The sequence below is a fragment of the Lathamus discolor genome, chromosome 24 (genome assembly GCF_037157495.1).
Source record: "Lathamus discolor isolate bLatDis1 chromosome 24, bLatDis1.hap1, whole genome shotgun sequence".
NCBI classification, from domain to species: Eukaryota; Metazoa; Chordata; class Aves; order Psittaciformes; family Psittacidae; genus Lathamus; species Lathamus discolor.
This window is the reverse complement of record NC_088907.1, coordinates 1,902,381-1,922,804: the sequence shown is the minus strand read 5'-3', so window position 1 is coordinate 1,922,804 and position 20,424 is coordinate 1,902,381. Positions and strand designations below refer to the sequence as shown.

At 62.9% G+C, this 20,424-nt stretch overlaps 5 protein-coding genes across 7 annotated transcripts; 4 read left to right on the top strand and 1 right to left on the bottom strand.

Moving 5' to 3' along the window:
* Window positions 1-1,406: 1,406 nt before the first annotated feature.
* Window positions 1,407-3,699, bottom strand: S100A1 (S100 calcium binding protein A1). 2 transcript variants are annotated; one of them, XM_065660125.1, is made up of 4 exons: window positions 3,590-3,647; window positions 2,086-2,158; window positions 1,769-1,917; window positions 1,407-1,671 (listed from the first exon to the last, which is right to left on the bottom strand). In XM_065660125.1, exons 3-4 carry the CDS (start codon window positions 1,907-1,909, stop codon window positions 1,528-1,530), a joined length of 285 nt encoding a protein of 94 aa, XP_065516197.1. In that variant the 5' UTR covers window positions 1,910-1,917; window positions 2,086-2,158; window positions 3,590-3,647; the 3' UTR covers window positions 1,407-1,527. The 2 variants fall into 2 exon arrangements, with proteins under 2 accessions (XP_065516197.1, XP_065516196.1); XM_065660124.1 differs by lacking the exon at window positions 2,086-2,158 and having other exon boundaries at window positions 3,590-3,699.
* Window positions 3,700-5,556: 1,857 nt separating this feature from the next.
* S100A13 (S100 calcium binding protein A13) lies at window positions 5,557-6,944 on the top strand. Its single transcript, XM_065660230.1, has 3 exons — window positions 5,557-5,712; window positions 5,913-6,078; window positions 6,767-6,944. Exons 2-3 carry the CDS (start codon window positions 5,929-5,931, stop codon window positions 6,899-6,901), a joined length of 285 nt encoding a protein of 94 aa, XP_065516302.1. The 5' UTR covers window positions 5,557-5,712; window positions 5,913-5,928; the 3' UTR covers window positions 6,902-6,944.
* A 97-nt stretch (window positions 6,945-7,041) lies between these two features.
* On the top strand, window positions 7,042-10,670 carry S100A14 (S100 calcium binding protein A14). Its single transcript, XM_065660229.1, has 4 exons — window positions 7,042-7,792; window positions 7,989-8,089; window positions 9,585-9,731; window positions 9,843-10,670. The coding sequence occupies exons 2-4, from the start codon at window positions 8,057-8,059 to the stop codon at window positions 9,960-9,962; spliced, it is 300 nt and encodes a 99-aa protein (XP_065516301.1). The 5' UTR covers window positions 7,042-7,792; window positions 7,989-8,056; the 3' UTR covers window positions 9,963-10,670.
* Window positions 10,671-14,704: 4,034 nt separating this feature from the next.
* Window positions 14,705-16,546, top strand: S100A16 (S100 calcium binding protein A16). 2 transcript variants are annotated; one of them, XM_065660040.1, is made up of 3 exons: window positions 14,705-14,831; window positions 15,624-15,785; window positions 15,870-16,546. In XM_065660040.1, the coding sequence occupies exons 1-3, from the start codon at window positions 14,721-14,723 to the stop codon at window positions 16,032-16,034; spliced, it is 438 nt and encodes a 145-aa protein (XP_065516112.1). In that variant the 5' UTR covers window positions 14,705-14,720; the 3' UTR covers window positions 16,035-16,546. The 2 variants fall into 2 exon arrangements, with proteins under 2 accessions (XP_065516112.1, XP_065516113.1); XM_065660041.1 differs by lacking the exon at window positions 14,705-14,831 and adding an exon at window positions 14,838-14,944.
* Window positions 16,547-18,490: 1,944 nt separating this feature from the next.
* LOC136003954 (protein S100-A4-like) lies at window positions 18,491-19,706 on the top strand. Its single transcript, XM_065660014.1, has 3 exons — window positions 18,491-18,501; window positions 18,662-18,820; window positions 19,542-19,706. The coding sequence occupies exons 2-3, from the start codon at window positions 18,680-18,682 to the stop codon at window positions 19,704-19,706; spliced, it is 306 nt and encodes a 101-aa protein (XP_065516086.1). The 5' UTR covers window positions 18,491-18,501; window positions 18,662-18,679.
* Window positions 19,707-20,424: the final 718 nt, after the last annotated feature.

The following is a 20,424-nucleotide window of genomic DNA, read 5'->3' as shown; positions in this document are numbered from 1 at the left end:
CGGGATGGGGATGGGGATGGCGATGGGATTGGGATGGGATGGGATGGGATGGGATGGGATTGGGATGGCGATGGGATGGGGATGGGGATGGGATTGGGATGGGGATGGGGATGGGATTGGGATGGGGATGGGATGGGAAAGGGGATGGGGATGGGAAAGGGGATGGGATGGGGATGGGATGGGTTTAAAGCTCATCCAGCTCCAAGGCAGGGGCACCTTCCACTGGAGCAGCTTGCTCCAAGCCCCATCCCACCTGGCCTTGGGCACTGCCAGGGATGGGGCATCCAAACCTTCTCCATTCAACCCATCCCAGTGTCCCAGCACCCTCCCAGGGAAGGGCTTCTGCCCCAGATCCCATCTCCATCCCCCTCGGGCAGGTTCAAGCCATTCCCCTTGGCCTGTCCCTGCATCCCTGCATCCCAAGCCCCTCTCCAGGTTCCCTGCAGCCCCTTCAGGCACTGGAGCTGCTCTCAGGTCTCCCCTTCAGGACCCTTCTCTTCTGCAGCTGCCCCAGCCCAGCTCCCTCAGCCTGGCTCCAGAGCAGGGATGCTCCATCCCTCACCGCATCTCCAGCATCCTCCATCTCCTGCCCTATGCCTCCTCTTTAAGCTTCTTTTACCTCCCATCCCCTTTAAAGGAACCAAACCCTACAGCGAGCAAGTGCACAAGCGGCTCTTCGGGTATTAAAGCGGTTTCTGCCACCTCGTCCCGCTGCCCCTCCTCTATCCCCAGCGGATCGCACTGATTGCAGCAGGGAAATGAAGACGCAACCAGCGCGCCCCGCATCGCCCCATCCCCATCCCATCCCCATCCCATCCCCATCCAATCCCATCCCCATCCAACCCCATCCCCATCCAATCCCATCCCCATCCCATTCCCATCCCCTTTCCCATTCCCATCCCCATCCCACATCGCCCCCCCCATCCCCTTTCCCATCCCATTCCCATCCCATCCCCATCCAATCCCATCCCCATCCCACGGCCGGGGCTGCCCCGCGGGGACCCGAACCCGTGCCCGCTGCCCCCCGGGCGCTCCGCAGCCGGCCCAGCCGCAGCCGGGGCAGACGATGGCGCTGCCGGCCCTGCGCGGGGCTCAGCGCGGGGGCCGCTGGCTCCGCTCCCGCTGGGCGAGCCGATAAGAACCGGTTCCTCCAGCCCCGTGGGGCGCGGGGCCCGGGACGTGCCCCAGCCTGTGGGGGCCCCCCCATCCCGGACCCTCGGAGCCCCATATTGCCCCCCCCCCCCATGTCCTGCACCCCAATGGGTGAGACCCTATGGGGCAGGGTGCGATGGAGGGACCGGGGTGCCCTCAGGCACAGGGTGGCTTTTCCCTATGGCTTAGGAGAGGGAATGCTCCCGGTATCCCCAAGGAAGGGGGCACCCTGGAAGCGCAGGAGCTGACAGCACTGGCTGGGTCGGTGCCTTTATTATGGAGCTGGATCCCAATGGGATGCTGCGGGCTGGGAAGCGGAGGGGGAGCTGGGGAAGGGATGCTCTGCGCTTCGGGGGTGCTCAGCCGGGATGGGGGTCAGGCGTTCTCCCAGAAGAAGGTGTTGCAGGCCACGGTGAGGGCGGCCACCAGGACCACGTATTCCTGGAAGTCCACTTCCCCATCGCCGTTCTCATCCAGGTCCTGCATGATCTTCTCCACGGCACCCGTGTCCTTCTGGGTCTGTGTTTAGGGGGGGTGACAGCGTCAGCATTGGATGCCCCATTGCATGGAAAGGAAAACGGGGACCCCCCCCCCCCGCATCCCATCGCATCCCTACCTCCAGGAAGCAGCCCAGCTCGCTCTGCAGCAGCTCCTTCAGCTCCTTCTTGCTCAGCTTGTACTTGTCCCCCTCTTTGCCCGAGTAGTGATGGAAGACGTTGATGAGCGTCTCCATGGCCCCTTCCAGCTGCGATGCCATGATTCCGGCTGTGGGGAAGCACCCACTGGGTTATGGGGAGCACCCACCAGCTCCGCCTTTTACCATAAGGAGCATCCCCCGATTGCATCCGCTTTGGGCTTCACTATAGGGCAGAGCTGGCTATGGGGGGGTCCGCATCTCCTGTCCCTGCATCCCACCCATGGACCTGGGCTCACCTGAGCTCCGCGCTGCTCCGAGTGCTCCGGGCTGGGCTAAGCGGGGCCGTTAAATAAGCTCCAGGCCCCCTCCCTGCGGGAGGATCCGATACCGGGGCTGGACAGTCCGGCTGGCACCGCCGGGCCCCCCTCGCGGGGGCCGGGATACGGGGAGCCCGCATCCATGGTACCCCGGGGCCCTGGTCACCACACACGGGTCCAGGGTGATGGAGAGGAGTGCATCCTGCCCCATCAGTGCTTATGGGATGGGGATGCTGAGTCACCTTGGGGGTGTTTGGGTCTTGCTTCTACCTTCACCATGGATGTGCCCTATGGGCCATAGGAATTCTGGGAATGGGTTGGAAGGGAGCTTAAAGCACTTCTAAAGCCATGGAACGGTTTCCTGGAAGAACCCGGCCTTGGATGCCCCAGTGCCAGTGGGATCCCGGCATCCCCCTCCGGCATCCCCCATCACTCAGCACCGCGCTGCCGGCTCCATCCCATCCCTCCTCCCTCCGCCCGGCGCTGGGATCCGGTGTCCTCAGCCGTGCAATGGGAGCCAATGGAGCCCGGGGGGGGGGGGGGGGGGAGCCCGGGGGGGCTATCGGGTGACCCGCACACAGAGGAGCCTCTTGTGGAGCGAACAAGAGCTCCCCAATCCCAGCCCCGAGGTTGCCGCAGCAACGGCTCCGCCGGGAAACCGGATTCCCCATCGCAGGCGCTGATAATCCCGGCTCTCGTTACGGACCGGGAATGCGGAGCCCCCAACCTAGGGATCATCACCCCCCCCCCCCCCTTTCCTTTGGGAGCTGCCCCATGTGGCTTTTCGCAAGAGCCGGGTGGTGCCGGGCTCTTTATCCCGGATTCCAGCCCTAATTTGGGGCTAATTATATCCTGTGCCCTCCTGTGCCAGCTCCTGCGCTTCCTGTGCTTGGGAAACGCTGTGTCCCTGCCTTGGGACCCCGAAAAAAGCCTGGGGACCCCCTGTGGCACCTGGTGCATGGGGGGGCTGGAGGGGTTGGGGTGACGGACAGGGTCTTGGGAGGGTCCTGGAGCAGTTGAGTTGGAAAGGGGGGACCCTGTCTGGTGTGAGGGGTTCTGGATGGAATTGGGGTCCTGGATGGAATTAGGGGTCCCAGATGGAAGTGGGGTCTCAAATAGAAGTGAGGGTCCTGGATGGAATTGGGGTCCCAGATGGAAGTAGGGTCCCAGATAGAAGTGAGGGTCCTGGATGGAATCAGGGTCCCAGATGGAAGTGGGGTCCCAAATAGAAGTGAGGGTCCTGGCTGGAATTAAGGGTCCCAGATGGAAATGGGGGTCCCAGACTGAGCTGGGGGTCCCAGATGGAAGCTCAGGTCCTGGATGGAGGCTCAGGAGCTGCTTCCCAGCAGGACACAGCTCCCAGGTTGGCTTTGGGCAGGGAGGGGGGGAGACCCTGAGGCCGGGGATCCCTATGGAAGACCGGCTCCAGAGCCTGGAATAGGCTTTTCCAGGGGGAAGCAGGGCAGGACCCGGTGACACTCACTTGGCCGTGTCCCGTCCCCGGTGCAGCGGCAGCGGGCAGGATCCGGCCACCCCTTCCCGGAAGCCTGATCCCAGTTGGGACGCAGCTGCCCATGACAGGAACGGGCATTGCCATTGGGTCCTGAGCTTAAATATAGCCCCGGCCCCTGCGTGTGCAGTGGCACGGGGCCACCACGGGCTGAGCGTCCGACCCTGGCTCCCATCCATCCCCAGCCCTCCCCGGGGAGCAGGATCGGGCCAGGCTATGGCCAAGGGCCGTGGCTGGGGGCTGGAGGGGCCGTGGTCCTGCTCCCGGCGGTGCTGGCAGGGGATGAGCGGAGCCGGCGCGGCCGCCCCGGCGCATCCCCAGGACAAGCTCTTAGCAAAGCGGGAGCAGCGAGGGCCGTGCCGGGAGGTTTACACACAGCTCGGAACAGGTTTCAGCCACTGCCACTCCGCGCTGCTCCACTTGCACCCAGTTCAACCGGTAGCTCCGGTTGCTGGGGCCGGGGCTGGGCTCATCTTGGTTTTCCAGCCCATTGCCGGAGCAGGGAAGAGGCTTTTCCATGCCTGGGGTTTGGAGCTGCTGTGGCAATGGAAGGCGGGGGGGGCGGATCATGATGGCACCGAGCATCATTCAAATCAGTGCCGTCCAATGATTCCCGATAGCTGGCGGGGGGGACCCACAGTGGTTGGGATCCAATGGGACGATACATGGGGACAGGGATGCACCCCGAGCTCTCATCCCAACACACAGGTTCCTAGGATGCTCTGCCCTCTCCCAGCAGCGCCAGATCCCTATGGATGGGTCACTGTGCCTTGCCCATGGGGACAACCCTGAGCAGGGATCCCCGCTTCAACCCTGTCACTTGGCCGCATCCTGTTGCGGGGTTGCTGCAGCTCCTCGCCCCATCCTGGCACCCCGAATTCCAGAGGCAGGGAGTCACGGGCCCGCCTGGCTCTTGGGGCCGCTGATTCACCCCAATTGTCCCCGTCCCTGACTCACCCCGGAGCTTTCCCAAGCCACCATCCCTGTCCCCTGACGTGGGGCACAGCGGAAGTCTCGTCCCCATGTCCCCCATCATCCCGGGAAGGGGATGGACCGGATGGGGCTGCAGGAAGCCAATTCCTGCCCCGTGAGCTGGTGTGACGGGTGCGGGGTGGGGACCGGGCCGCCCATCCCCATCCCTATGGAGAGATGCAGGGAGCGGGTCAGGGCTCAGCAGTGCCAGTGACCTCTGTGGGTCCCCAGAACACTGCTGGGGTGGGATCCCCTTCCCGTGTGCTCTGCTGCGGGTGCTGGGATGGAGATGGGGCTATCCCCATGGATACGCTCCCCGTGGCATGCAGGGAATCCGGGGTGCCTGTGCCATGCTCTGTGCAGAGATGAGACCCCCCCGCATTGGGCACATCCAAGGAGCAGTGCCGGGACATGGGATGTGGCCGTGGGAACTGCGGTGCCATGGTCTGGAGCTGCTGCGTATCCCAGATGGAAGCGTGCCAGCGCTGCCATGTTATAAATACCCCATGATTAAAGGGGAAAGGCTCGATCCAACCCCCTCATTAATCCGGATTAATTAATTTCCACAAAGCCCACTGTTAATAGGGGTGATGACAGTGGGTGGCTGAGTCACAACTCTCACTCCGTGCGGGTCCCCACTGCGGGATCACAGCCTGGGATGAGGCACCGGGAATGGCACGACACGAGCAGGGTGCTGGGGGCCTCATCCCCAAGGCAGCCTGCAGGGATGCACTCAGGGATGAATCCCCTGGGATGCTCAATCCCTATGGGACGCTTGAGCCTGGGGGTGCTGGTGCGAACCCGCTGTCTCCCCTCATGTCCTTCTGCATCCTGGTCCCATCCCGGAGCATCCCAGCAGTGCCGTGGAGCCCGGGATGCGTTCACATCACACTGAGCTTGATCCATTGCCCACAATGGGGAGGGAGCAGAGGAGGACGTGGGTGCGCCCGGGCAGCGTCGGTGCCTCCGTCCATCCGGCTACAACAGGAAACCCTATTCCTGAGGCACGGAGAGGGGGAAACACGGGTCTAAAACCTGCCATAGGGTCTAAAACCTGCCATAGGGTCTAAAGCCTCCCTGGGGGGTGGTGGTGCTGAGAGCTTCTCTGCCTGCAGGAGCCAGGGGTAAGTAGGGAATTCCTGTAGGGAATAGCACCGGCATTTGCAGCAGGAAACCTCGCTGTGTCCCCATCCCTTTCCTGACGTGCCCCCACTGCACTGGAGCACTAAAGGGCTGTGGTCCCCCCCCTGTGCCCTGGGCTGGGGAAGGGGAGCGGGGTCCCCATCTCCTCATGCATCACCTCCGTGCCCCCGACCCCTCCCAGCCCCGAGCCGTGCCCCATGGCCACGGAGCTGACCGAGCTGGAGCTGGCCATTGAGAAGCTGGTGACTGCGTTCCTGGGCCACGCGGGGCAGGAGGGCAGGAAGGGCTCCCTCACCCCCGGCGAGTTCAGGGCCCTGGTGCAGCTCCAGCTGCCCAACCTGATGAAGGTGAGGAGAGGGGCAGGGTCTGTGGGGCAGCGGGAAGGGGTTCGGGGGGGTGGTGGGGGTGCCCCTGGGCTGGGGGCTGATCTGGGACCCTGGGATTTGTGAGCAAGAGCGAGCGGCAGCTCCTGCTCCCCCCCATCCTCATCCCTGTGCCCATCCCCTTCCCATCCCATCCACATCCGCATCCCATCTCCATCCCCATAGCCAACCATCCCCATCCCATCTCCATCCCCATCTCCATCCCATCCCCTTCCCATCCCATCCACATCCACACCCCCACCTGCATCCAGTCTCCATCCCCATACCCAGCCATCCCCAACCCATCCCCATCCTCATCTCCATCCCATCCCCATCCCCATCCTCATCCCCATCCCCATCCCCATCCTCATCCCCATCCCCATCCCCATCCTCATCCCCAACCCATCCCCATCCTCATCTCCCTCCCATTCCCATCCCCATCCTCATCCCCATCCCCATCCTCATCCTCATCTCCATCCCATTCCCAGCTCCATCCCCATCCTGTCCCCATCTGCATTCCATTCCCATCCCCACCCCCATCCTCATTCCATCCTTTTCCCCTTCTTTCCCCTTCCCCATTCCTTCCACTTTCTCTTCCCCATTCCCTTCCCACCCCCATCCCCATCCCGCTGGGCACCAGGACACAGCCGAGCCTCCTCTGTCCTCCCTGCAGGATGTCCCCTCCCTGGAGGAGAAGATGCAGGAGCTGGATGTGAACAAGGACGAGGAGCTGAAGTTCAGCGAGTACTGGCGGCTCATGGGCGAGCTGGCGAAGGCCATAAGGAGGGAGAAAGTTGGGAGGAAGTGATGGGGATCTCCAGCACAGAGCTAATAAAGGAGGGTCCCCTGAGCCTGGGCATCGCTGCTGTTCTTAGTGAGGGGCTCTGATTCGGCCGACCCACCTGCATCCCCCCATCACCACCACGCTGTGTGGGCTGGGGCTCACTCTGCCCTTGTGGTGATGGGGCCATTCCCAACCCGCCCTCTGCCCCACTGCGCCCCACAGACACCTTCCTGCTCAGTGCAACCCCGACGGGTGGCAGGGATGTGGGGCTGCGGTGGAGCTCAGGACCACCTCCAGCAGCGCCGCTGCGGTGGCCGCCGTGGCCTTGGCACCTCCATGGCATCAGCGCTCCTCATCTTGGGTCGCGTTGGTGGCAGAGGCATCTCCCCGCGCCCCAAACCGAGCTGCCATTCCCAGCATCCAGCTCCCAGATCCGGGCCCTGCTGGGAATCCCTAAACCCCCCTCCACGGGGTACCCGGCGGCTGCTCCCTCGCGCCTCCAGCCATCCCGGCTTTGCCTTTGGGACCATCCCGGCTTTGCCTTTGGAACCATCCCAGCTTTGCCTTTGGGACCATCCCGGCTTTGCCTTTGGAACCATCCCGGCTTTGCCTTTGGAACCATCCCGGCTTTGCCTTTGGGACCCTCCCGGCTTTGCCTTTGGAACCATCCCGGCTTTGCCTTTGGGACCATCCCGGCTTTGCCTTTGGAACCATCCCGGCTTTGCCTTTGGAACCATCCCTGTGGCCGGGGAAAGGAGGCGTTTCCCAGCCCCACGCTGGCTCGGGGCCAGGCTCTGGGATAAGGCCTTGCCCCACACCGCAGCCGGAGCGCAGGGAGCTCCCACTCACACCTCCCCTGGTATAAAACCCCTGCGCGCCGCAGCCCGCGCACACCCAGCGCAGCCCCAGGAGCGGGTGAGTGACCCAGCACCGCCATAGGGGATGAAGGGGGGGGGGGTCCCAGCAGCACCCATCCTGCTCCCTTTGGCTTTGCCATGACTTGTTCCCTCTGGGACGTGTCCCAGCAGCTCACCGCATCCTTGCGCTGCGCTGAAGAGGGGGGGGATCTTCCCTCCCCGAGCCCATTGCTGAGCCTGGCTTTCTCCTGCAGCTCCCCATTGGAGAGGACAGCCCAGCACCGCTGCCAGCGAGGACCCGCAGACCCCGTGCGGAGCAGCCATGGGCCAGTGCAACTGCCGCAAGAAGCGCAAGGTCCCTGAGCGATGCTGTTGGTGGCGATGGGAGGGCCGGGACCCCCGTTGGGATGTGGGGCGCAGGGCCCCATCCCTGGGAATGGGGTGACTGCGAGCAGCACAGCCCCGTCCTGGAGGCAGACTCCAGTGGAGGAGCCAAGGGGCCGGTTTGGGCTTGGAGCCTGCTTGAAAGCTCAGGGAACCAGGCAGCTCTCTCCAGCTCCCATGGATTTGCCTTTCGGGAGCCGGGCTTGCTCCTTGCGACCTCTCCAAGGATGCCCCATGGCACAAAGGCTCCTGTTTTCCTCGGCTTTCAAACACGGGGTGCCCACCTCTGCACCCCCTCTGCACCTGAGCAGGATGTGGCCGGGGCTGAGGCTCTGAAGATCGCTGCCTTCTTCCTAATGGGCTTTTCCTGCTGTGGTTTGAGAGCGTTGCAAGGGGAAACCGCAGATGCCGAGCGAATCACCGCCCGTTGCCCTCCCAACACGGCTTTACCTATTGAATGGATGGGGATGCTGGGCGCACGGGGCTCTGCCCCCCCCCCCCCAAAACCTGCTTGGGAAAGGGATGGGGGGGGTGTTCTGCAACCCCAATGGGGCTCCTGCTGCCTCCGAGCCCCAGCCCGGCACTGACTCATTGCCTCCATCCACCACTTGTGCAAAGGAGAGGAAGAACCAGTCCGGACGGCAGCGGCGGCCCCCGCGCGCTCTGGGTGTTGACGCCGGGGTGGCTGAGCCTGGCTGGCCCCGGGCAGGGAGAAGCCCGGGCAAGCAGAGGCAGGGGGGTGACAACGCTGCAGGGAGGGGTGGCACAGCAAGGGGGGGGGTATGGGAGCTCCAGGGGGGGGCTGAGCCTGGGCAGAGCTTGTATGGAGGGATGCGACATCTGGAGGAGGGGGGGTCATGTGTGTATAGTGGGGTTTCACATCTGGAGGGGGGTTTCACATCTGGATGGGGGTTCACATCTGTACGGTGGGGTTTCACATCTGGAGGGGGGTTTCACATCTGGATGGGGGTTCACATCTGTACGGTGGGGTTTTGCATCTGTACGGTGGGGTTTCACATCTGGAGGGGGGGTTTCGCATCTGGAGGGGGGGGTTGCATCTGGATGGGGGGATTTTGCATCTGGATGGTGGCGTTTCGTGTCTGGACGGTGGGGTTTCCCATCCGGATGGAGTGGTTTGGCATTGGTACGGAGGGGTCTTGAATCCGTACGGAGTGGTCTCACGTCTGTACGGAGAGGTCTGGCGTCAGGACGGAGTGGTCTTGCAGCTGTGTAGACTGGTCTCGGGCCAGTATGGAGGGGTTTCACATCTGGATGGAGCGGTCTTGCAGCTGTATGGGGGTCTCGCATCTGTGCAGTGAGGCCTTACTATAAGAGGGGGTCTCACATCTGTGCCGAAGGGGATTGTGCTGATAAGGGGGCTCATTGCGTTGCTGAGGGGTAGAACATCTGGCACATCTGCTCGGGGGCTTCCGTCCGTCTGAGGTGTCCCTCTTCTCCCCGCTCAGGACTGCCAGGAGCTCACCGACGTGGAGCGCGCCATCGAGACCGTCATCAACCAGTTCCATTGCTACGCAGTGAAGGGGCAGAAGGAATACCTGACCCCCAACGAGATGCAGGAGCTCGTGGTGCAGAAGCTGCCCCACTTGGGGAAGGTGAGAGCAGAGCCTCGGGGTGGGCAGGTTGGGGGGGGGCACGGGCTGCCTGCGGGACCCCACAGCTCCATCACCCCAATGCTTTCTTCCCTCTCCCCGCTCCCGCTGCAGTGTGTTGGACCACTGGAAGAGAAGATCGAATGCATGGGAGACCCTGACGAGGCCAAGCTGGAGTTTGGAGAGTACTGGGACATGATGGGGGATGCAGCCAAGGGCTGCCGGAGGAAGTAGAAGGGCGGTGGGGGGACGGGAAGGCGCCCGAGGCCTCAGGCTCTGCACCGGAGATGCGCGAGAGGATGCTGGTCCTTGTGCTTGAGTGCACAACGCTGCTCATCTCCTCCCCGCATCCCTACCCGGGGCGGAGGGATCCCCCTCCCCGGCTCCATTCCTGCCCTCTCCTTCCCGTCAGGACACCTCCCTTCCCATCCCCAGCAAGGGTGTGGTAAAGGGGGTTCCTGGCTCCAGCTCCGGAGCCGCCTTTCTCCGTCCTTTGCTCCAGAGCCTTTATCCCAGGGGTTATCCCACCTCCGGCCCTGAAAAGCCTCCGGTTGCAGGTCCCCCAGCCCCGGAGCATCGCAGCGAGAGGGACTCGGCTCCTTTCCCCCTCCAAATCCCTTGGATGTTTGGGCTCGTCCCCCTGCCACTGATGGGACCCCCTGTGCCTTGTGCTTCGAGCACCTCCGGGGCATCCCAGGCTCCGGGGCCAGCACCAGCGTCTCCATGCCTGGCCTGGGTGTTATTCCCTGCTCTTCCCGCAGTGCAGGGACCGTGGTGCCTTGTGCCTGGCCAGGTTTTGGGGGTGCTAAGCCAGGGGGTACCGTGGTGCTCCCCCCTTTGCCCCTCTCCAGGGATGCTGGCCCCTGGCTGGGCTCGGGGCTGGGATGGTGGCGGGTTGTTACCAGCTTGCAACCAGTTTTGTATAAATTAATAAAGGAAAACACTGGAAAATCCCAGCCAGGATGGGGTGACGTCGTTTGTCCTGGGTGGGAGAGGGGAACTGGGGGGGAAAGCAGCGATGGGGCTGCAGCCACCATGGCTCTGAGCATCACTCGCTGCTGGGTTGCACAGCCCCGCTGGCCCCAGTGCTGAGCTTAGGGTGAGAGGGATGCTGCAGGGCTGCAAGGGATGCTGTGGGGGCACAAGAGATGCTGCAGGGGTAGAAGGGATGCTGCAGGGTACAAGGAATGCTGTGGGGGTGCAAGGGGTGCTGCAGGGGTACAAGGGATGCTGAGGGGGTAGAAGGGATGCTGCAGGGTACAAGGAATGCTGTGGGGGTGCAAGGGATGCCGCAGGGCTGCATGGGATGCTGTGGGGGTAGAAGGGATGCTGTGGGGTACAAGGGGTGCTGCAGGGGTACAAGGGATGCTGTGGGGTACAAGCGATGTTGTAGGGTACAAGGGATGCTGTGGGGTACAAGGGGTGCTGTGGGGTACAAAGGATACTGCAGGGTACAAGGGATACTGCAGGGTACAAGGGATGCTGCGAGGTACAAGGGATGCTGTGGGGGTACAAGAGATGCTGTGGGGTACAAGGGGTGCTGTGGGTGAGCATGGTCCTGGGGCTATGCAGGTTGCTGTAATGGGTCTTGGTTCCTGGGGTGGCTCCTGCCCAGTGGTCCCCATTTGAGTGCACCCCACAAGCAGAACCAGGGTGGTGTGTGTGGACCCGGCACCCCCAAAGCTCGGGGCATGGGCTTAGAAGGAGCTGTGGGGCCAGCAGCAGGATCCCCCCCATGCCACAGGAGGTGGGATTTCGCTGCCGTCGCAGCACATTGGAAAGCAGTGAACGCCACAGAGTGGTGGCTCCCCGGGATGGGGCTGAGTGCACGGAGGGCCAAAAAGCGGGCTTGGAAGGATGCAGAGTGCTTTGAGTTATCCCCTCTTCCCTCTTCTGCGGCGCCATTCCTGCGGCGCTGTGTCCTGGGGGAGCCGGGGGGCACCTCCATGGGATGGGGACCCCTGACACAGAGCTGGTGGAGGGACCTCAGCAGCGTTGGTGCTGCAGGGACAAGCCCAAAGGTGAACAAACCCAACCCAAACGTGACAGGACCCGAGGCAGGGCCATGGTGGCCGCCGCGCCGACACCGCGGCTCGGCCGTGGCCACCCTGTGTCTCCTCTCAGCTTGGGCTGGATTTCACAACGGGAATGACTATTTATTGTCCCTGCCTTGGCAACAAATCCATGGAAATGAAGCAGAGAGGTGTGGTGTGTGCTTAATGGGACAGGAAATGTGTCAAATGGGGTGGTGATGGGGGGAAAAGGGGAGCCGAGGCTCCGGCATCTTCTTCCCAGCACCAGGCTGGGAACGTGCCGTAGGACTCTTGGCACCCATTTGCGGTTGGGAGACCGGCTCCTCGGCATGACGGGGCTGTCGGGAGCTGGGGAATTCCTGCAGCGTGAGGCAGCCTTGATAAGGATCTGTTGTAGATGGAAAGCCCTTGGAGGTGGGAGGAACAGCTCAGGCCAAGGTGGTCGGTGCCCCTTGGGGAGCCGGGGTTGACCGTGCGGGCAATGCCATGCAGTGCATTGCCCATGGCGTGAGCACCATCACGGTGGTCACCAAACAGCCCCGGCTCTGGGTCTCGTTGTCACCCCTTCCCCATGGAGCGGCGCTCGTCCGTGAGACACCAAAGAGCTCCCGACCCTTCAGACCCGAAGCTGGTGGGCACCAACGGGGAGCCCCAACCCCATTGGGAAGCTCCTTGTGATGGCTCCGGATGGGACGTGGCTGCTCCGAGCACCCGCACACGCCCTGGATGCCTTGTAAAAAGAAGGGCCTGGATGCGGTTGTGACATCCGCCAGGCCCAGGAGGATAATGAAAGGCCGTGATTCAGAGGTGAGCTGTTTGCCTGCAGGGTCCGGGAGGGATTCCCACCCTCCTGGGGTGTTGCATCAACGATACGGGAGCATCTCGGTCGGGAGCCGGTTGCTTCCTCCCAACCGAGATTAGGAGGAAGCCAGTGGAGAGCCTCTGCGATGACACATCTGGGGTGTCCCTAAAGGTCCTCTGAGCAGGCAGCTCCTGCCCGGAATAGATCACCTCCTCCTGCGCATCCTTAAATAAGCAGCTCCCAATAACGCCCCTATCTCATCTTGGCATCAAGTCACTGCGCCACGGCGCTGGTAGACGTACAAGGGTACAATTTGCTGGGACAATTAATTATGGAGGTGACTGCACAAGCACAGCTACCAGGTGGGGAAGAGCTTTTGCTGGCCCAGTGCACCTAGGGATGGCTGAGAGGTGGAGAAAACCCTGCTTGGAGCTGGTGCTGGCGCTTCCAGCACCCCAAAGAGCAGCCCCAGCCCCTTGCACCCTTGAGAACGAGTGGTTTTGGTTCAAATCAGTGATGTCGTCACCTTATGGGGCAGCTCCTGTCCCGCACCAGACCCATAGTGGGTGGTTTGGAGTAAAGGATGGGCGATGGGGATGCAGCAGGGGATGGAGGAGCTGGGCTTTGGGGTGGTGCGGGGCTGGGGGGGGAGCCCACCACCCCTGCAGGATAATGGGGTCTTTCGGGGTGGTCCCCAAACGCCTTCCATCGCCCCCCTTCCATGCAGGGGAAGGAGCCGGAGCCGGGTCCTGCGGCGCGTCCCTGCTCGCACCGACCCGTCCTGGGTGTTGCAACCCCACGGAGCCATTCCCCAGGTGAGCTCCGGCTCGGGAACGCCCCGGGAACGTCAGGGAGGGGTGGGAGCCTCTTTAAAAGCCCTGCTGGGCCCCGTGCTATGGGTGCAAGGTGAGCAGGGAGCGGGTGCCGTCAGCTCCCATTGACTGCGTTGCCGGAGCGAGGACAGACGGACACAGCGGGACCCACGCGGGCTCGGAGGTGGGGATCAGGAAGCCAGCATCGGGATACCGGGGTGGGAATGTTCAACCAGGGACGTGCTGGTGCGCGTCGGGTGCTGGAATCCCCTTGGGCCCTTCGGCAGCTCCGAGTGCATGGGGCCGGGATGGAGGGGACCTGATGGGTGCAAGGGGAGCACCAAGGGGGTGCGTGGTCCAGCGTGGGGCTCAGCAGCTTCCGTCGGGCTCTGCTGCCTATGGAGGGGCAGCACATGGGGGGCCGGGGGGGTTTGGAGCCTGGAATAGGGATATTTGCCTCCTGCTTTGGGCACCGGGGAGCGTGTGAGGAAGAAGAGGGAGAGGTGAAGGAAGAAGGGGGACCATGGGCAGCCTCGTCCCCTTGTGCCCCTATGGGGACAATGTCCCCATGGCCCGGCCTGGCCTCGGGGGCTTGTGGTGGGCCCGGGATGCAGGCAATGGCTGGAGCTGTGAGTCAGCAGTGAAGAAGCAGCCGCGATGCCGCGAGGATGGGCTGGATGCTGGTGGCCAGGGATCAGTGATACCAGTGTGGGGTCTGCACCCACTGGGTGCAGGGGGTGGGTGCTAGCACCCGGGGTGCTGCTGCTGAGCTTTTGCTGGCTATCAATGGCCTGGAATGGGGAAGGGTCTGGGCCAGAGGTCTCCTGTGAGTGGCTCCAGCTCCCAGTACCCTGCGAGCTGGGGATGGTCCTGCAGGATGCGGGCACAGCAAAGGCTTCCGTGGGGACAAGGATGGCTCGGGAGGGCACCCAGCCATGCCAAGGGATGCAGGGATGAGCCTTGTGTCTCCTGTCACCACCCGGAGGTGCCGACGTCCCCGGCCTGGAGCTGGATTGGGGAGGATCAGTGCAAAGGGAGAAGGGACTCGAGGCAAGTCTGGGGCCCGGGGCAGGTCCTGCCTGCTTCCAGGATGGAGACAGCCTCCTGGAGGATGCCCCAGAGCAGGGAACGTGCTGGGTCACCCCTTTGGGGCCATTCGTGCTGCCCCATTGGCTTCGCCCACTGCTGCGATGGTGGCCATGGGCTGGTGTAGATCAGCACGGATATTGAAACGACTGGGAACAACATTCCCAGCTCAGCCCATTCCCTGCCATCGGCAGGGCAGGAAAGAGCCGAGGCCGGACAAGGTGACGCAGTTTCCGTCCCTGCCCGCATCCTGCTCAGGATGCGGCCGCCGGACCCCGTGACAAGGCCCATCCTGTTGGGTCCATCCATAGGAACGAGCTTGGAACCCACCGGGAAGAGAGAAAGGGGACCCGGGACATCGAGCAGAGAGGCAGGATTGGAGCCGGGCTGTGGGGATGCTGTTGGCTGGGGGGGCTCGGGCAGATCCAGACCTGCCCTGGGCAGGGTGTTCCCGGTGCGGTGAAGCAAGAGGAGGGCTGGCCGGTAATTCCTGCCCTCATCCCATCGCACGGCTCCTCCCTAGGGAGCCCTGGGAAGCCGCGGCCCCGCGGAGCCCCGGTGCCGTAATGACTGCCCCGACCCACGCATGGAGGCGGCCGCCCCGAGGGGCAGGAGGGGCTGATGGTGTGGGGCGGGTGCACGGAGCAGCGCCTGCCCATGGGCAGTGCAGGCTCTATGGAGCCCTTCCATAGAGGCTGGGGTTTGCCTGCGTTGGGGCTTGCGGTGACCCCCATGGAGGGAATGGGTTGGGTTGGGTTGCAAGGGAGCTTAAAGCTCATCCAGCTCCATGGGCAGGGGCAGCTTCCACTGGAGCAGGGTGCTCCTTGAACACTGCCAGGGATGGGGCATCCAAACCTTCTCCATCCAACCCATCCCAGTGTCCCAGCACCCTTACAGGGAAGAGCACCCTAAGATCCCATCTCCACCTCCCCTCTGGCAGGTTAAGGCCATTCCCCTTGTCCTATCCCTCCATCCCATTGCCCAAAGGCCCTCTCCAGGTTTCCGGCACTGGAGCTGCCCTAAGGTCTCCCCTTCAGCAGCCTTCTCTTCTCCAGGCTGCCCCAGCCCAGCTCCCTCAGCCTGGCTCCTTCTCTGCCCTCCTCTACGATGGGCACACGGAGGCTCCCACCTCCCCATCCCTGACCCCTACTCCCCACCACAGGCAGCCATGGCCGAGTGCACGGAGCTGGAATGGGCCGTCCAGGTGCTGGTGAACAACTTTGACAAGTACTCGAGCCGCCGCTGCTGCTGCAAGAAGCCGCGGCGCATCAGCAAGAAGGACTTCCGCAAGATGCTGAGCTGCGAGCTCAACCACATGCTCACGGTGAGCTCGGGTCCATGGGGGTCCCCCCAACCCCGCGTCCCCTTGGTGCCGGTGTGAGCCCTCTCCGTGTCTCCTCCCCTCCAGGACACCGGGAATCGCCGGGCGGCCGACAAGCTCATCTGTGACCTGGATGAGAACAAGGATGGGCGCATCAGCTTCGAGGAGTACTGGACCTTGATAGGCGGCATCGCCAGCCCCATCGCCCAGATCATCCGCCAGCAGGAGCAGAGCGTCAAGCACACCAAGTAGCGGCTCCAGCCGAGCCCCCGCCGTCACCTCCTGCTCCTCCATAGCTCCCTGCTTCTCCCCAGTCCCATTGCTAAGCCCTGCCCCGAGCCCCAGCTCGCCCCGGGGGCACCCTGGTCTCCCAGAGCCACACCAGGGTGCGATGGGGTGGGAAGACCCGAAGGGGTGGGAGTTGGGGGGTGCGAGGCCGTGGCAGCCTCAGGGGGCCCTGGGCCGTGCTATCCCTGCCTTCATCCTCACCCGCAAGCCCTCGTCGGGCAAGAAGCCACGGGATGGGCTTCTCCTCATCCAGGACATGAGCTCTGGCTGTTCTCAGCCCTCCGGGCCACAAAGCCCATCCCAGCCCGGACCCCCTTCAAAGTGATGGGATGAAGGGTGCCTTTCCCCTTGCCCAAGCTGGTGAAGGCTCTGCCCTGCTGGTGTCCTTCAGGCTCGGGGAGCGGCGCGGTCCCATCCGGTCGGCACCACCCGGGGTTATTTATTGCGGCAATAAAGAACGGAGGAGCAGCGGGTGATGCTGAGGCTCTGCCTTCCCTCCATGCGCTATGGGGACACGTGTGGGGCCGAGGGAGGGGTCTGCCCTGTCCCCATAGCCCCCGAGCCGCCACAAGGTGTCAGCAGACACCGCGGTCTCCCAGCCCCATAGCACCCAAACCCATTGCCTGCGGCGCTGGGCGCGGATGCTGCTGCCCCACACCATGGGCGGGGGGGGGACCCTCTTCATGTCCCCATTAAGGGCTCCATCCGGACGCTGCAGCCCCGCATCCATCCGCTGCCTGCCCCACATCCATGGGGCGCACTGGGATTCCCATCACTCCGCGATGGGAAAGGCTCCGTGGCTCCGCTTTTGCCGGGGTATCCCGGTGGGAAGCGCGCTCCAGTGGATCCCTGTGGCGTCCCCATCGCTCGCATCAGCGCAGCCCAGCAGCCCGGGCGCCTGTCCAGTGGGATCGGACTCATCCCTGGGTCTGTGAGCAGGGAATCGGCCCCCCATGAGCCCCATTGCCACGGCAGCCCCTTGGAGCCGGGATCCCCTTCCAGCCGTTCCCCCTCCGCTTCCCACCCGAAGCAGGAGCGTCGCTGGTTCCTGCGGCACCGAGGGTCCGGGGCAGGCCGGGGGTGCTCCCATGGGATGCGGTGATGGGCAGGGCTGCGGCTGAGTCATGGAGCAGGAATCCCGCTGGGCGAGGGCAGGGCCGGTGACTCACAGGCTGGTGATGGGGCTGAGCGGGGTGAGGCTGCGCCCACTGCTCACACGGGATCGCAGGGATTCGGGATAGACCCTCGGGCTGAGGGGCAGGCAGCTCCCAGCTCCCCATTCCTGGCCGCAGACTGGCACGGAAACAGTTCAGGATGTGCCCCATCCCTTTCCTTGTGCAGGATGCAGGCACCCGGGCTGGGATCTGAGCAGCCCCTGTGTCCGTGCTGGGTCATTATTCCCCTCAGGCGCGTTATTCCTGCTGTTTGGAGCAAGCAGGAGGGGATGTGCGTGTCAGGGACAGGGCTGCATGGGCATGGGGTGCGCTGTGCGCCTGCCTCATCCCATCTCTCCCCACCACTGGGGAAGGGCTGGGGGGCAAGGAAGGGCTCTGAAGCTGAACCTGATCCCCCCCCGTTTGCTGAACCCACCCACTGAGGTTGGTGCCGTGGCCAGGGAGCACCATCCATGACTCCCCCGATGCCCTGTGCCAGGAACAAGTGGATGAAGGACCCGGAGGACAAGGAAAACACGACGGACATCAATGGGCTGCTTCATCGTGCTCTGCGTTGACTTCGACACTGAAGCCAGGCAGCATCGAGCCCTGTGGCTTGAATAAAACCACTGTCACCTCCCCAAACCCTTGTGGAACGCGTTAAGTTGCACTGGGGGTGCTGCTTGGGACCATCTGTCTTGGAAAGGGACCCCTTGGTGTGGGGGACAGTGCAGTGATCACAGAGCCATGGAATGGGTTGGGTTGGAAGGGAGCTTGAAGCTCATCCGGTTTCAACCCAGTAGAAGGGACCCCTTCTGCTAGAGCAGGATGCTCCGAGCCCCATCCAACCTGGCCTTGAGCAGTGAAAGGGATGGGGCAGCCACAGCTTCTCCCTTCAACCCATTCCAGCTCCCACCACCCTCACAGGGAAGAACTTCCTTATATCCAGCCTGAACATCCCCTGTTCCTGTTTCCACCCGTTCCCCCTTGTCCCCTCACTACAAGGGATGAGATGGGCTGAGGAGCTCCCTGGGATGCTCCATCCCCAGCCTCGCCCGTGGGGCCTGCAGCCTCCCCCAGCAGCACCCAAACCCATCCACCTCTGCCTAATGGGATCACTCGGCTCGGCAGGCAAAAATGAGGTGTGGATGAAAGCACCTGCACGGAACAGCCCGGAGGCAGGAGGGCTCCATGGGCTGTGCCACCGGAGCTGGGCTATAAATGCCCATCGAGCCCCGACTGCAGCATCCTGACTCCTCACTGCTGCCTGGTCCCTGGTGAGTCTCTGCTCCCCTTCCTCCTCCATCACCCCTTGTTGCTGCCCCTCTGCAGCATCCTGGCTTAGGCATCGTTAGCATCAGTGTGCTGGGAATTGGACCCATCCCCATCCCGACCCCATCCGCATCCCGACCCCATCCCCGGTGCTCTGCCCTGCAGGCACACAGGAGGCTGGCGATGGCGTGTCCCCTGGAGCAGGCGCTGGCCGTGATGGTCACCACCTTCCACAAGTACTCGGGCAAGGAAGGGGACAAGTACAAGCTCAGCAAGCAGGAGCTCAAGGAGCTGCTCAACAAGGAGCTGCCCGTCTTTGGGAGCGTAAGTGTGGCGACGCATCCCTTGGCTGTAGGGGTAGGAGCAAACCAGCCTTGGGTCTTTCCCTGATCTGTGCATCCCTGCCCGAGGGATGCAGCCCATGTGGAGCCATGGAATGGTTTGGATGGGAAGAGACCTTAAAGCTTCCACTAGAGCAGGTTGCTCCAAGCTGCGTCCGAACTGGCCTTGAACACTGCCAGGGATGCGGCAGCTTCTCCATCGTCCCGTTCCAGCTCCCCATCACCCTCCTAGGGAAGAACTGCCCCAGATCCCATCTTAACCTCCCCTCTCAGTTTAAAGCCACTCCCCCTTGTCCTTTCCCTATATCTCACAAAAGGCAGGATGAAGCCAGGAGAACCTGAGCTGGAGCATACTTGGACCCAAAGGAAACTTGGCTTTCTTGTGCTCACACCAATATTTTGCTTGGCAAAGAGAAGCCTGCTCCAATTTCACTGTTTTATGTTGGGCTTAACCCTTAATTCCCTTTAAAATGGGAGGAGGGATGTTTCAGCCCAGCTCCTTCGTGCCCGAGGTATTTGCCGTACCCGTGCCAGCACACCCCACACCTCAGCATCCACCTGCATCCCTAAAGGCCCTTTCCTTCTCCTTGAACCCATAGGGATGGAAGCCAAGGCTTTCACACCCTTCCTTGTGAGCAGTGGGGCTGGATGGGGAGCACCTCGCTCATCCATGCACCCCAAACCCCACTTTTCCCCCTCCATAGAAGCAAATGGACGATGCCGAGTTCAAGAGGCTCATGAACGACCTGGACCATGACAAGGACAGCGAGGTGGACTTCAAGGAGTACGTCTGCTTCCTGGCCTGCGTCACCATGGGCTTCAATGAGTTCTTCAGGGATTGCCCCACCAAGCAGCACCGCAAGAAGTGATCCCAATGGGGCTTCCAATAAAAGCTTTCCCAAAGGCTGGCTTTGTGCTTGGCGTGACTCACATCTTCCTCCTGCTCCCTGGGGTTTTCCATGGCGCATCCTTTGGAAAAGCCAACTCTGGCTCCAGGCAATGGATTGGGATATCCATCCCCCCCCCCCCCAAACCATCCCTGCTGGCTTTGGGAGAGGTTTAATGCATGTTGGGGTCTAAACCGAGCTTCCCTGAGCCTGGCTTGGCTTAAAGCTCAGCCCAAGCTCCCATTGGGTTTGGGGAGGGGAAGCTGGGCTGGAAGATGCAAGCGCCATGCAAAGCATAGAAGCCGGAGTGCATCCCCAGCTTCCTGCAGGGAAAAGCCAAAGGAGACCCTCGGGATATGGATAAAGCCATGGGGATCACCCTGGGCCCCCTCAGTTTACCATGGGGCTGTGGTGAGCACGTCAGGCTATGACAGCGCTTGTGGGGCTCAGGGTTTGCCTCCTTCCACCCATGGCCACAGCAGATGATGCTGCAGCCCCGCTCCAGCCTGCCCCCATAGCCCCAAAGGAACCATCCTAGATCCAAAGAGCCTTCATCAAACCCCTATAAAGAAGACCCCAAAGTCCTCCCTGAGCCCCAAACTGCACTTTGCCCCTTCCCAGGGTCTTTATGAAGAGCCCCTTGCAGTGATTTACACCACTTCGCATGGGTTAATAGAGGGATGGGGTTCAGGTTTGTGCC